We start from the raw sequence: 13,098 nt of genomic DNA, 5'->3' as shown, positions 1-13,098 counted from the left end.
AAACGGCAATAACAAAAGATAGCATGTGAATCAAATTAGCTACAAGAGGAGTAACAGGTAGAAGAGGCATGAGTCAAGAGTCAAGAGTCAAGAGTCAATTTAATTGTCATTTGGACCCCTGGAGGTCCAAACGAAATGCCGTTTCTGCAGCCATACATTACACACAAATAGACCCCAGACACAACATAATTACATTTAACATAAACATCCATCACATAACTGTGATGGAAGGCCAAAAAAACTTATCTCTCCACTGCACTCTCCCCCCCCCCCCGATGTCAGAGTCAAAGTCAAAGCCCCCGGCTGGCGATGGCGATTGTCCCGCGGCCATTGAAGCCACGCCGGGTGGTGCGAGGTCGCACACCGGGTCTTGGTGTTGGAGCCCCCGGTGTGCGCTCGCAAAGTCCCGCGGCCGTTCCAGCCGCGCGGGGCAATGGTGTTAGGCCCCGCTCCAGGAGCTCTTCGACCCCGCAACACGGGCGGGAGAATTCGCCGTTGCAGGAGCCCCGAAAAGCAGTCTCCCTCCAGGGAGCCGCGCGGGGTCGTCCGAGCCGTCCGCAGACCCGCAGTAGCAGCCTCCGACTCAGCAGCAGCAGCAGCGGCGGCAGCAGCAGCAGCAGCAGCAGCGGCAGCGGCAGCGCTCCTCCACCGCTCCACCCGCTCCGGTCTCGGCCAGCTCCGCGACGGCAACGGTGAGTCGGCACCAGAGTCCCCGGCTTCTTCCCGTTGGAGGCCGCTCCTCGTTGCGGCCTCAACGACACCTGAGACCCGACGAGAAAAGGTCGGGTCTCCAGTGCAGGGAGAGATTCAAAAGTTTCCCCCACCCCCCCCATCCCCCCACACACACACCCCAACATAAAATAACAAAAACTACATAAAAACACAGACAAAAAATAATAAAAACGCGGACAGGCTGCAGAGGCCGCTGCTGGCCAGAGCCGCGCCGCCTACCGAGATTTGAGAAGGCGGGAGCCCGAGAGGGGGAGGGTAGAGAAAGAGGAGAAAAGAGGTGGAAATAAATAAAGGGTCGTTTAAAAAATATGATACAAAAACTCACTGCCTGGAAGCGTGGCATTTCATAGCATGAGTACCTTAGCAATTATTTGGCATTCAATTAACAATTATACCTTGGTTAAGATCATTTTTACACTTTCCTTGCCAGTTGCAAATTTTCTCAACCAGTTTAATGGATAATTAAACAGTGTTCCATCCTGACTACGGGAGCTGGCTGTGCGGAGTTTGTACTTTCTCCCCGTGACTCGCGTGGGTTTACTCCGGGTGCTCCGGTTTCCTCCCACACTTCAAAGACGTACAGGTTTGTTGGCGAACTGGCTTGGTAAAATTGTAATTTGTCCCTAGTGTATAGGATAGTTAGAGTGCAGCCGTAGGGCTTGTTTCTGCACTCTCTCCCAAAACCCATAAAAACTAAATGCATCAGATGTATATTTTTTTCTTTCTAGCCAAAGGGGTCGATGATTTAGACAGGGTGTAACTAACATATTCCTCTCAGAGAGGGCAATTTTAGCAAGCAGTAAAAGATGGCACATTTGGCCCCCATTCTTAGTCACGTGTGTGACCAAACACTATGAAAAGCTGTGGCATTCTCTGAAGGCATTACAGGTATATTGTTTTGTACTGTATGTACGATTCATATTGTTTTTTTGAAGTTTATCAAGTGAAATATTTATGTTATGCCGACAATGTTTGTTTAGGGTCAGAGGTCAAACTGGTCACGTGTGTGATCTCACACGGTCACATTTCCTTCATAACTGGGTTTTATCTTACAAACTCGTGAATTTTAAACAGCTAGAATGTTCATATCTTCAGCAGTCATGTAGGCAGGAAAATAGCAATGAATAAGATTAATCTCTGACTATAATTTTTTGATGTATTACTTCGTGTGATGCCTTTATGGTAACGTGTGTGACATTTTGGGTTCACTTTCCAAAGAATGGCCCATTTGCGGGTTTCCTCTCTGTACTGCAGGGAGCAAATCTTTATTTGGGGGATTATTACAGGAGAAAATCCATTCTGATTCCATTCAAATAAAAAAATCCATGGGAAGACAACATTCGAAAATAGCTTAAAGTGTAATGTACTGTAAATATATACCCGCTTCTTCTGAAATGTCATCTTCAGTGGAATCTCTATATTGTCGTGCATCTTCTTCATGGACATTGTGAAATGATCAATTTCAAATCTTTTCAACTGCAGAACAAATATCTGTGGCAGCTTTTCAAAATAGTATCTCTGAAATAAAAGAAAGGCAAACTATCATTAATATAAATGTCAACACAAAATTAGTTCCATCAAGGACCAATGTGTGTCTGCAGTGTCTCTAAAGTTTGTCTGATCTCTACTGCCTTCATATGTATCATTTGGACAGAGAAACTACATATCTAAAAGTAGTGGGTCTTATTCTAACACTCAGATAACAATGTTACCTGCATTCATTTCTTTGTCCATCTGGACAAATATCACATTTTCAAGATTCTCTGATGTAAATGAAAGAGTGGTTGAAGAAACTAATAAGGCAAGTTCAATACTTCAGTAAAGGCCCACTTGCATCAATGGACACGAGGGGGCAGGCAATTAGTGTACATGGATGATCTGGTATTAAATTAGGACTAGAGGTATCAGTAGGTGCGAAGTTCTGGCCCACGATTACACTGGTGACTTTTCTGATGCATTGTTTCACGGAATTACGTGTTGGGTGATACTGCATAACTAAAACACACATCAGATGGCCAGGGCGGTCACGGTGGCACAGCGGTAAAACTGCTGCCTTCCAGCGAATGCAGCGCCGGAGACTCAGGTTCGATCCCGACTATGGGTGCTGTCTGTACGGAGTATGTACCTTCTCCCCATGACCTGCGTGGGTTTTCGCCAAGATTTTTGGTTTCCTCCCACACTCCAAAGACATACAGGGTTGTAGGTTAAATAGTTTGGTAAATGTAAAAATAATTGTCCCAAGTGGGTGTAGGATAGTGTTAATCACTGGTCGGCACGGACCCAGTGGGTCGAAGGGCCTGTTTCCGTGCTGTACCTCTAAACTAATCAGCAATTCTTGATGGACCTCAACAGCCAAACTGTTATTGGCACCACTTTAGAAAAATATCAAAGTACGGAGAAGTAGAGATGAGAGTAGGTATGTTACAAAACTTACCTTCAGCGGCGCTGTAATTCTGCCACTGGTCGTGTGCGCGATTTTGGCGCGTTTGAGGGGGGGGGGCGGGGTTTAAATGTTTTTTTTTCACCCGACAAGTTAATCGCTGGAATGATTTTAAAAGCAGCTTCTGAAGCCGTCAATGCCGTCAACTGGGACGGATTTTATGCAGGCCCAGGTAAAAGAAAGTAGTTTCTTTTTATGTATAAAAGTGTTGCTTAAGATGTATTTAATTCACATTTTACATTGCAAAACGGTGATTTTTCCCCCCCGAAGAACGAGCAGTGTAATTGCTTCAGATATGGGGGTATAAATTCACCGCATCTGAACGTTCTAAATGGTCCCGTTCCAGTAAAACCCACTCGCAAGCTGATTTAAATGGCCATTAATTTACAGGTATTAAACATTAAATTCCTTCCATTTGGCCTATAAACCCATGACAATGAGATTTAAAAATTATGTTATATTCTGAATTCTTGTGTGAATGTTATTTGGACACTTAGGCTATTTAAAAATGTTAATCTATTCTTAAGAAATGGATAGATGTTTAGATCTAGTAATTGAATTTTGTAATTAGCTACAATTAGGTAACTAACTGACTAACGCTTTAATTTCAAGTCATCTAAGTAAGATTGTTTCATTTTTGTTTCAGAATGCTTCAATCTATAATAACTGAAAATTTCTTTCAGTTCTCTTAAATTTTAAGAAAGTTATCGGCTTTTAAATGTTCTCGATCACAGCTTTTGTGTTAAGTCAATGAAAAAGCAATAGGGAACAAGATGCCAATTTCCGAGTATGAAAATGGCCATAACGTTTTTAATACTGAAGATGAAAGTTAATTAGGTGCCAAATTCAATTTCTTTTTGTGCTTTATCTGATGGGATAAATTAAAGACTTGATTTTTTAAATCTCAAAATGTTGTAAGATTGCTACTGAGAGTTAGACAAATGGTCATATTTGTGATTTGGTAGATAGTGAGAGAGGGGGCAGTGAGGTGGAATTGGGAGCAAGCAGCAATGGACAGATGTTACGAAGGTGACAGATTGGAAGTTGCCTCAGAATCCTCAACAACATCTTACATAAGGTGGACCTTTTAACCAATTCTGAAGCAGGTCCAAAGTCCAGCTTCAGTGTTCTTGCAAAAGTACACACCCAGCAGCAGTAACATCTGCCCTTGCACATCCTCCTTAGAACAGCGGGTATCTTGAGGCACTGGATAAATACCACCAAACTTGACTCCATCTAGAACAATATACAGTTCCCACATTGGCCTCATTAGTTATCTCAGAATCCACAAAACCAGAGGGAACCAAGTCATCCTCACTCCCATGGGACTGATGCAAAGTTTAGTTTATTGTCACGTGTACCATGGTACAGTTGAAAGCTTTTGTTGTTTGCTAACCAGTCAGAGGAGACAAAAGCTTTTCACTGTACCTCGAGTAAGATGCCCAGGAGAATTATGCTCATGTGACTTTAAACACAGATTGAATTATATTTGACAACACTGCCCATCTCAAGCAACGGCAATAATAAAGGCTGAATTTGGAATTACTGACAAATTAGATACATGAGGAGTAACAGGGAGAGGAACAAGAGAAGAGGATGGGGGAGCCCGAGGGGGGAAGAGAGAGAGAGAGAGGAGAAAAGACATCAAAGAAAAACAGGCCATTGGGTATTGGTAATGATTCTGGTCTTTATCTTCTGACCATCATGAAAAACTGGCCACCAAGAGCAGGACAAAATGTGTAGGAAGGAACTGCAGGTGCTGGCTTGCATTGAAGATAACACAAAATGCTGGAGTAACTCAGCAGGACAGGCAGTATTTCTGGATAGAAGTTAATGGGTTATGTTTCGGGTTGAGACCCCTTCTTCAGACTGGGGTCTTGACCCAAAACATCACCCACTCCAGCATTTTATGTCTACCACCAAGAGCAGGAATTGGATGGCTGGAACAAAGGAACGAAGAATTAACTCACAATCTCCAATTCTGTTTTCTTATCACACCTGTCACAATAACACAAGTTATCTCCATCCAAAATTGAACTTTTCAAGAAGTCTTGAAAGGCGGCATTCTGTAAAGAAAGGTTAAAATTGCATTATAAATGTGATTTAATTCAATAAATTCATAATGAAAAACTGGTTGCTAAGACTACAAAACAGTTCTTCAGCAAGTTCATCAGCAGCAATGTAACATTATTAACATTTCCACTTAAGGAACAACAATTATTTCAGTTGCCCAGAATACTTGACAAGACTGCAGAGAGAGGGAACCTGGGATGGCCGGTTAAATTATCAATCGAGTAATGCTGGAATCATGAGTTCAATTCCCAAAAAGAGCGGGGGAATTTAAATTTGATTGGCCAAAGAAATCGGAAATCAAAGGTGACCAAGTAACTGGTGGATTGTCAAAAAGATAAACTCAAATTTGGTGAAGGTTTCAAATTCATAGTAATGCAATGATTGATTTATTGATATTCCCAACGCTATTATCACATGTGACAGGTCCCAGTGAAATTCTTTGTTTTGCAGACCGTACGCAAGGCCTGCAAAGATTATTCATTACAGTCTCCAATAATCCCTCTTCATTTGTGGCAGTCCCATCCCCCCACATACACCAGGTCCCCATTTGTTCCCTTGGCAGCTCCCTCCATGCTGGGTCCCCATTGTGAAAAGTCCTCTGTAGCATTAGTCAATACGAGTTGCAATAATAACAATGAATGGATCACTTGGTATCCACTGGGGCATCAAAGGCAGAGTGAGCTCAGTTAACCCCACAAACCTCTCAGTAAGGTGTGATTCCTTGCGCTAAAACTGGGTAAACTGTTCCACTGATTAATAACTAACCATGTCATCTCTGGGTGCCCGCTCTACCACCCACCAAATGGTGCTCAGGGCCTGGCAGACATTGACACAGAGACACAACCTGGCTGCTCAACACCCGGCTTGAGATCTAACTATTCCTTTGGTTTGTGTTTCATTCGCAAGAAGATGACCTACCACAAATCATACCTGTAGAACTGGTTCTGTAACAACCCATGTTCTCTTGTTACCCATTAAAAAAAAACATTCTTGGTATCTGCAAGCTGCTGGCAAAGTCATTGTTTATTGCCCATTACTTATTGCCCTTCAGATGGCCCTGGTAACCTGCCAACGTGAGTGAATTGCTGCAGTCTTTCGGGTGAAGGTTCTTCCATTGTGCTGTTGGGATGTGAGTTCTAGATTGGGGATTAGACTTAGAAACCAAGGACCAGGGATAATGTTCAAATTTAGTTTAGTTCAGTTTAGCGATACAGCGCGGAAACAGGCCCTTCGGCCCACCGGGTCAGCTCCAACCAGCAGGCCCCCGTACACTAGCACTATCCTACACACACTCGGGACAATTTACAATTGTTACTGAAGCCAATTAACCTACAAACCAGGATGTCTTTGGAATGTGGAAGAAAACCGGATCACCCAGAGAAAACCCACGCAGTCGCTGGGAGAACGTCCAAACTTCGTACAGAAAGCGCCTGTAGTCAGGATCGAACCCGGATCTCTCGTGCTGTGAGGCAGCGACTCTACCGTTGCACCACCGTGCCACACCAAGGCAATAGGAGGGCAAACCATGGGATGTCGTTTTCCCATACACCTTTATCCTCTTGTTGAAAGTCACCAAGTAGATCCTGTCTCATTGGCAGATCAACCCATTGGAAGTGACAGTGCGGCAGCAACAGTCTCTCACTGCTTCAGTATATTCCCTGCAGCTTAACATTGGCTTGGTATCTGGTTCACTACTGGCAAGGTAAACCATCTGATGCTCATCTTCCAAAACAAATGAGCCCTTCACAACTAGGATCAGTGGTTCTTTCATTGGATACCACTGGAAAGAATCCTTATTGAAGACTATTGCATGAAATCCTTATCTGCCAACAGAAGGACTCCATGGTTTTCTGTGACCAATGTGTTTTTTTATTTCTAGGCTCTGCTTTGACCTTCCTTGCAATCCTATTCTAACGCATGCTTTGTCGGAACATGTAAAAATATTTACGTGCCACTTACCACATTTTGGATGTGGGTACCTCTATCATTTGAGCGAACTGGCAAAGGAATATCCAAAAAATCACATTGTGTTGTGGCTTCAACCTTGCATTCCAAACACATCTGGCTATTAATCATTTTGCTTTGGAAGATCTGGGTGGAAAATTTTATAATTTTCATTTTTACATTATTTATTTCTTCACAATCATTGTCCCATTACAGATCCCACTAACCTTCTCATGTCTTTAGCTCGATATATCTACAAGTAAAAAGATTCTTAGTTCATCTTCTGAAGATCTTCTGAAACCAATCTGTTAGTGATTCCCAGAGTTAATACAAAACATGGGAAAGCAGGATTTAGTTACTATGCAACAAATAGCTGGAATAAACTTCCTGAAGATTTAAGACTTGCCTCAACTTTGACCACTTTTAAAACAAGACTGAAAACTTTTATGTTTACTTTAGCTTTCAGCTAAATCTTAACTACATTGCACTTTTAACTTTTGCACTTTTTATAATGTATTTTTAATTTTGCTTTTCTTTTCTTTTAGTTCTATTTTATTTCATTTTATTATTTCATTTTATTGTATGACATGTTTTTATGTGAAGCACTTTGAGTCTGCCTCGTGTATGAAATGTGCTATATAAATAAAGTTGCCTTGCCTTGCCTTCATCAACATTTTCTTCTTCTTTCAGACGCCAAAAGTCTTTTTTTTTTCATGCAAACAATTGCCTTGTGGTACAGTGAACACAGATTCTTACAGACAGGAAGTGACACAGCTGGCGTCCTGGTGCCTTCGTAATAACCTGGAGCTCAATACTCTTAGGACAGTGGGATTGATAGTAGACTTTAGGAGAGCTCCCCCTCCCCTCACCCCACTCACCATCAACAACACCACAGTCACATCTGTGGAGTCTTTTAAGTTCCTGGGAACCATCATCTCCAAGGACCTTAAATGGGGGGGGCTAACATCGACTCCACGGTCAAAAAGGCCCAACAGAGGATGTACTTCCTGCGGCAGCTGAGGAAGCACAATCTGCCACAGGCAATGATGGTCTAATTCTACACGGCCATCGTAGAGTCTGTCCTCACCGTGTCCATCGTGGTCTGGTTTGGCTCAGCCACCAAGCACGACACCTGGAGGCTGCAGCGAATTGTTTGATCAGCAGAGAAGATTGTTGGCTGCAACCTTCCCCCCACTGATGACCTGTACACTGCAAGGGCCAGGAAGTGAGCGGGCAAGATCATCTCTGACCCCTCTCACCCTGGCCACAAACTCTGTGAATCACTTCCTTCTGGAAGGCAACTCCGGACTGTCAAACCTGCCACAGCTAGACATAAAAACAGTTTTTTTCCATGAGTAGTAGCTCTTCTCAATAACCAAAAATCTGTAGCCTCCTTTTACTCTGGTATTTTATTTAATTCACATGTTTAAACTATAATATTTTATTATTAATATTTAATGTTTTATGTGTTAATTGTTACTGTATGTCGTGTTACTTGCGAGCGGAGCACCAAGGCAAATTCCTTGTATGTGAATACATACTTGGCCAATAAACTTATTCATTAGTGAGAAGGAACAAAGTTAGCTAAATCCTACCTGTTGTTTTCTCACCATAAAATTCACACTCGTGCTGGAGTTACTCAGCGAGACAGGCAGCATCTCTGGAGAGAAAGAATGGGTGACGTTTCGGGTCGAGACCCTTCAGAAGGGTTTGGACCAGAAACGTCAACCATTCCTTCTCTCCAGAGATGCTGCCTGTCCCGCTGAGTTACTCCAGCATGTTGTGTCTATCTTCGATTTAAACCAGCATCTGCAGTTCTTTCCTACACATAAAATTCACACTGATCCTTTATCAATCAATAAAACTGGGATCCTTCAATTAATTTTATTTTCCTATTGCTCATCCCATTTATATTAAAGAAATTTCTCAACTCCTCTTACAGGGATGTTAGAAATGGAATCTCTCTGTGTCAAGTTGGATACTAGGTCGGGCAGTTGTTCCTTTAAATGCAGGCTCACCCCAGCCAGTGTGGGATTATTGAATTTGTTTAATGATGTATTGTTTTCTTATCTACCAGCAATGATAATGTGCAGCCCTGTTACAAGTCATTCCCTTCAATACAGAATCACTGTGTAAATGTTGGCATCTTCACAATATGGAGGGACTGGATGGTAGGGAAGTCAATTGGAATTTATTAACTTATTGACTAATGCCTCATCTTTTGCCTCAGATGATAAGATCAATGACAACAATTTTCAAGCTCTACTTTATTGTAACATGTAAAACCTGATATGGTAAAGGTACATTCATAATCCAAATTCTATGTGCCAGCCTTCCTCAAATTTGCTCAGGCATCATAAACTATTTGCATACGAACCAAAGAGATAAATCAGTATCAGATCCCACACAGATTGGTTTTATTGCATGCCTGAATAAGTGTTTGAAATCTATTACATCTTACCTGCAATATGTTACAGGTCTCCCCTTCAGTTTCTTTGCTAACCTTGTTCACTAACCGTCTGAAATATTCTTCTGCATCTTGTTGTTTGTAAACTTAAAGATAAAACAAAATTATCTTTTGGTGCTTAATTCTGAATAATAAAAAGTTATTAATTGTTATAAGCTATAGGAAGTGACACCAATGTTGGAAACAGATAGATAGATAGATAGATAGATAGATAGATAGATAGATAGATAGATAGATAGATAGCCTTTATTGTCATTCAGACCAAATTCTGAACGAAATTGCAGCAGTCATACATATAATACAATAAAAAACAACAATAAACACATATTAACATCCACCACAGTGAGTCCACCCAGCATCTCCTCACTGTGATGGAGGCAAAAGTCTTAGGTCTGCAGTCTCTTCCCTCCATAGAGCATTGGGAATGCCATTGGAAACGCTAAACACCAGCCTGAGATCCCGTCAGAGTTCAGCGAAGGAACACTCAAAGGGGACAGGGAGAAGAAATAACGAAAACCATGTTTGTAAAAGAAAAGAAAATTCTACCATCAACTCTGAAGAGGAGAGGGATGTCGGTTCGCTGAATGATCCAGGTGAAGGCTGGAGGCCCGGCAGCAGCCTGGGACTCGCCTGGATCAGGCTCCGCTCCATAAGACCTAGTGCACAGTCCAGACACTAGAAATGGCCCCAAATCTGGCGACTCAAAAAATAATTTCACTGTGTTTCGTACGTGTGACAATAAAGCACCGTTGGACTATTGAAGAATTTCTAGCAGTAAGTTCTCAATCTGGCATGTATGGTGTATCTTGCATTCTGCTGACATTGTTTAAATGTTATGATTCATGTTTTAAATGTTTTTCTCTGAATAATGAGCTGCAGAATCTCTGTTACAATTAGCAGACTTTCAATTAGCCTTCTATGGCCTTCAATTTATCTTATCGAACATTGGCATAAAAATGTTGACTGCAATGGCCTGAGATGCATAATTATACTGCCAAAATAGTACAAATTAAAGTTCAAATTAACATTTTAAAAAGTCTCATGTATTCACATGTTCTAACACACGACACCTTTCTGGCCACTGATAAAAAAGGTTTTCAATTAAATTAAAATAGAAAATATTCAGAAAATTATGCAGCCTCTGTGCAGGAAGAAAAAAGGTGTTTCAGATTAGTTCAATTTTACCATAAAATCTGCCTGTCCTTCTAAATATTTCAGACATTTTCTGTTTCAGATTTTCAATGCCTGCAACATTTTGAGATTAAGAAGTGATTTATTGGAATGTATAACATTCTTGTTGGGCACAACAGGATAAATCTGAACCTAAGATAGTCACAAAATGCCAGAATAACTCAGCGGATCTGGTAACATCTCTGGAGAAAAGGAGTAGGTGACATTTTGGGTCAAAACCCTTCTACAGACTGGATCTGAAGATTTGACCCTGGTGCTTTTTTTTCTCTTCACTCTGGTGTCCAAAACCAAGAGCCAGTTATGAAGTAAGCGGGTCAGCAAATTAGGGCTGAGATGAGAAGAGATTTCTTCAGACAAAGGGTAGCAAGTATTTGGAAATATTTTAAGTTTAGTTTCAAGATACAGCGCGGAAACAGGCCCTTTGACCCACCGAGTCTGCGACGGCCAGTGATCCCCGCACACTAACACTGTCATACACACACACGAGGGACAATTTACAATTTTACTCAACCAATCAACCCACAAACCTGTTCATCCCTGGAGTGTGGGAGGAAACCAGAGCTTCTGTGGAAAACTCACACAGGTCATGGGGAGAACATACAAATGCAATATAGAGTACCCGTAGTCAGGATGAAACCCCTGTCTCTAGCACTGTAAGGCAGCAATTCTACCACCGTGCCCAAGAGGACTCCTGAAGCAGAGTTCCTAGGTTTATTCATGACAGATTAATGGATTTTTATATTGTAAAATAATCAATGAAATGGAGTTGGTACAGAAAGATTGGTTGTGTGGTCAGTTCAGTCAGTTTAGTTTATTGTCACATGTACCGAGGTACAGTGAAAAGCTTTTGTTGCGTGCTAACCAGCCAGTGGAAAAACAATACATGATTACAATTGGGCCATTCGCAGTGTATAGATACATGATAATAGAATAACTTTTAGTGCAAGGTAAAGCAATAAAGCCTGATCAAGGATAGTCCGAGGGTTCCCAATGAGACAGATAGTCGTTCAGGACTGCTCTCTGATAACAGCTGGGAAGAAACTGTCCCTGAATCTAGACGTGTGCGTTTTCACACTTCTATACATTTTGCCAAATGGGAGAGGGGAGAAGAGGGAGTGGCCAGGGTGTGATTCATCCTTGATGATGCTGCTGGCCTTGCAGAGGCAGCGTGAGGTATAACTGAGGGCATAATATCACTGAATGCCAGAGAAGACACGAGGGGCTGAATATCCATTCTTGTTAATGACCAATGTTGACGCTGGACATGTCATTGTCACATAATTTACACACTGTATTCCAGTCAGGAATTTGCAGAATTATTTTCACATTCTTACGTACCATCATCTCTGCTCATGCCTAGATTTCTTGTAATCAAATTTGTCCTTGGTGTTTCTCTTGCATCGAGCTTCGCAAACAGCTCCTTAAGTTGATAAGTGATGCTGGCTTCCTTATTGGTCTTTTTAAACCGTTGTTCATTTAATCTAAGGGAAGGGACATCAAATGGTCAATTTCCACGTCACCCCCTGTAGATTTTAATGTGAATCTGACATTACACAGCATCTGCATTTTGTACATAACCAGCTAACACACACACACACACGAGACATCAGAGTAATTGAATGCAATGTGGCTGGCATATTGATTCTTATTTATTACTGAGTGTACAAACCTGATGATAGTATCCTTCACTTCAGGAGACATGTAGAAAGTCTGAAGCAACGTGTTCAGGTAGCATGTGGCCCCCTGGTTATGTATCCCGACAAATCCTAATCAACAATAAGAGCGTTGTTAACACCGATCATATATAGGATGCAGCAGAAACAATAAGCTGTGTGTGTGTCGGGGGTAGACACTAGAAATAATATGGTGCTCCAGTTTCCTCCCACACCCCAGGCTCTGCAGGTTAATTCGCCTCTGGAAGTTGGTCCTGATGTGTAGGGAGCGGATGAGAACGCGGGCAACATAGAACTAGGGTGCACAGGTCGGCGTGGACTCGGTGGGACGAAGGACCTGTTCCCAAACCACAATTAAACAGATGGTCAAGATGTTTGTTGTAAATTGAATGGAGGATTATAAGAATAATTGTGAGAATTATTATTTTATCAAATAAGTAGCTGACCAGCTGGATGGGGGCTGTTTCCACCCTAAACGGAATGTCTCCAGGAGATTAGTGCATTCATGGTGCAGGTATGTGGACTTTGTGGTCGAAGAGGCTTTTCATTAACTCCGGCCCGTTTATATTATTTGCCAT

General features: G+C 41.9%; 1 protein-coding gene across 1 annotated transcript in view; it reads right to left on the bottom strand.

The window, feature by feature from the left end:
• LOC129703751 (ubiquitin carboxyl-terminal hydrolase 47-like) overlaps positions 1–13,098 on the bottom strand; it is a 28,175-nt gene that overhangs the window by 13,168 nt on the left and 1,909 nt on the right. The window contains exons 3-8 of the mRNA XM_055646440.1: positions 12,517–12,613; positions 12,186–12,328; positions 9,651–9,742; positions 7,205–7,336; positions 5,143–5,238; positions 2,113–2,250 (exon numbers count right to left, since the gene is read on the bottom strand). Of these exons, the coding sequence (XP_055502415.1) occupies positions 2,113–2,250; positions 5,143–5,238; positions 7,205–7,336; positions 9,651–9,742; positions 12,186–12,328; positions 12,517–12,613 (698 nt within the window). The remainder of the gene's footprint in view (positions 1–2,112; positions 2,251–5,142; positions 5,239–7,204; positions 7,337–9,650; positions 9,743–12,185; positions 12,329–12,516; positions 12,614–13,098) is intronic.

This window comes from Leucoraja erinacea, chromosome 14 (assembly GCF_028641065.1).
Source record: "Leucoraja erinacea ecotype New England chromosome 14, Leri_hhj_1, whole genome shotgun sequence".
NCBI lineage: Eukaryota > Metazoa > Chordata > Chondrichthyes > Rajiformes > Rajidae > Leucoraja > Leucoraja erinaceus.
Note: the sequence above shows the minus strand (reverse complement) of the source record. Positions and strands in the feature narration are given on the sequence as shown.